General features: G+C 32.6%; 1 protein-coding gene across 1 annotated transcript; it reads right to left on the reverse strand.

Moving 5' to 3' along the window:
- Positions 1-207: 207 nt before the first annotated feature.
- On the reverse strand, positions 208-1421 carry LOC111406173 (protein BIG GRAIN 1-like E). Its single transcript, XM_023035417.1, has one exon. It carries the CDS (start codon positions 1235-1237, stop codon positions 410-412), a length of 828 nt encoding a protein of 275 aa, XP_022891185.1. The 5' UTR covers positions 1238-1421; the 3' UTR covers positions 208-409.
- Positions 1422-2541: the final 1120 nt, after the last annotated feature.

Consider the following 2541-nt stretch of genomic DNA (forward strand, 5'->3'; position numbering starts at 1 on the left):
TAGTTATTGTAACAATATATTAGGTTTTCTGTTAAATTATACATCTGATCGGAACCTTAGGTCTTTGCGGATTCTCGATTTCTTACGGAGAGCCTTGTACTTCTCACTCCAATGGATATGTACGTTGATCCTAATCAAATCTTCTAATCAAAGCTCTATCTTTTTAGTACAAATCAACTCATTGAAAGATCCTTGATACATAACCGAAATCTTCAAGAGCAAGGACAGAAAAAGTTGAGGCAGACAAACAATCTAAACTGTACATACAGGAAAAAGGTTACATGAAATTTTAAAAGAAGAAAAAAACAGAATCTATAAACTGATCTTTACAAAAATCAAAAAATTTTCTCTCAATTCCAAGCATTAGTACGATTAAAGCAAATGTTACACTATTAATAGGATTAATAAATTATATTGCGCCACCGGAAATTGGCGGACCTCTCTTGATGCTGTTCATATGGGTTGTTTCATAAACAGGTAGCCCACTTGAGTAGTAATATAAATCATGATTTGGTAAATCAAACAGATCAGAGCTTGAATCACTATCCGCACCATCGTCAAAATCATTGATCTTTCTAAATTCTTTCTCTTCTGATGGAAACTGACGTTCAGACCAGTTTTTCCTACTCCTATTTGAATATCCAAGATTAGAATTCTTGTTCTTCTCAAATATTCCATTGCTGAATCTGATTTTGTCATCGGAAAAAGCGTAATCTGTGTGTCTTTTTGTGGGATTACGCGTATAAGGTGCAGGTGGAGGTGTTCGAAAACCAGAACTTGAAGATGAATAAATGGACTTAGAATCAGCAGTATTTGTAATTGTGTGAAAAAAACTAATGCTGCTTCTTCTTTTCCTTCTGCAACCAGGGCTTTCTTCCTCACTTTCCTTAACAGACTGTGTAGAAGATTTAGATTTCTTCTTGGAAGATGTTTGATTGAAAAGAGAATTCAAGAAATGGGCAAGTTTGCCACCGGGAGAACTTGGCTTTTTATGCTTTTTCTCTTTCATTTTCTTTTCCATTTGCGAAGGAAGTGAATGTCTCAACATCATCGTCGGGGGCACGTCTAGGCTCATTCTTCGAGCAGTTTTCACTGCAGACTGCCTGTCTTCTCCGATGATCTTATGTGCAAAAGTTGCACTTGGAACTTCATTGGTGCCACCAGAGAAATATCGTGCAGCCTCGAACACGTTGAGCTCGCCTGAGTCATTCATCCGGTGGAATGATTTCTTGTACATCTTCTCCGATTTTATGCACAAGAGGAAGTTTGTTTGAGAGATTATATTTAAGGGATAAATATATTTATAAAGCAAAATTTGGATGGTAGGCAAATATTGAGTGTTTTCGCAGTGGGGGAGGGGTGATGGAGGAAGGTTTTTGAAATATGATCAAGTGTAATCGTGGATAGGTCCCCTTTTATAATTGCACTGAATTGCTCTTTCAATAATTACATATGATATGGGGTTTATCTAAATTCAATTCATTACTTTTTCTTTTAGTTTTCTGTTTAAATAAATATGTTTATAACCTTCTTAATAGTTAAACTTGAAGAATAGTGAGAATAATCACAATTTGAAGTGACATTTGGTCCCCAAGCCCAAATTTTGAGAATATATTTGTAAAAAAGTGATTTTTTTGGGGGAAAATATATGGTAAAAAAGTAAAAAAAATACTTATGTTCAAAATTATTTTATAGGGATAACATATTGTTCAAAATGAGTTTGAAATAATGGGATTCAAATATGGACTAATGATAAAGCCAATAAAGTGATTCTCATATCCATTTATTTTAATTGACATTATCATTTTACCTCACATCACGTATCACATGATATGAGAATGATCTTCACTTTAATATAGAGTATTTCTTATTGAAAATAGATTCTATTTCTATGTAATGTTTGATGAGAGAATAAATCTAGATTTATATTTTTGTTGACATTGAGGACGACATTCCCTCCTATGCGTCAAAATTTGGTCAGTGGTGCAAAAGAATGTTGTAAAAATCAATGTTTACGATGGAAGCCATGTCAAATGATGTCAAATTTAATGTAAAAATTGATGTACATGTAGCATTTGACAAGAATGTTTAATCTTATATTAAAACTCAGTAGTGAGAACTGCATATTATGATTTGCAGATTTATGTGAAAAAACTGAATCGAAACAGACATGCCCCTAAACATTCAAATCTACTAAAAACAGACTTTTCACAATCTTACATCTGGGTTCAGAAAATAAATATTTGAACCAACCAAAATCCATATCATTTGTCTTGACAAATATTCAATTGGAATCAAACTATCCATTGATGGATTTGATTTTCATTGTTTCTCGCGAACATCTTTTTCTACTTGAACCCTCATTTGAATAATATTTTGCTCTTCACCCGAAAATGGAAACTGGAGATTTTCGTTGAAAATATTTTTTCCATAGTTATTGTATATGAAATTAGACAAATAAATGAATGTTAATATATTCCAAATAATATTTTCAATATGAAAATGACAATCCCAATATTCTATTCAATCACAATAGAAAAC

The sequence above is a fragment of the Olea europaea genome, chromosome 12 (genome assembly GCF_002742605.1).
Source record: "Olea europaea var. sylvestris chromosome 12, O_europaea_v1, whole genome shotgun sequence".
In the NCBI taxonomy this organism is placed as follows: Eukaryota; Viridiplantae; Streptophyta; class Magnoliopsida; order Lamiales; family Oleaceae; genus Olea; species Olea europaea.

Bases quoted from the DNA above. Each gene is read 5' to 3' on its own strand.
- LOC111406173 (XM_023035417.1), bottom strand. From the start codon at position 1,237: ATGTACAAGAAATCATTCCACCGGATGAATGACTCAGGCGAGCTCAAC.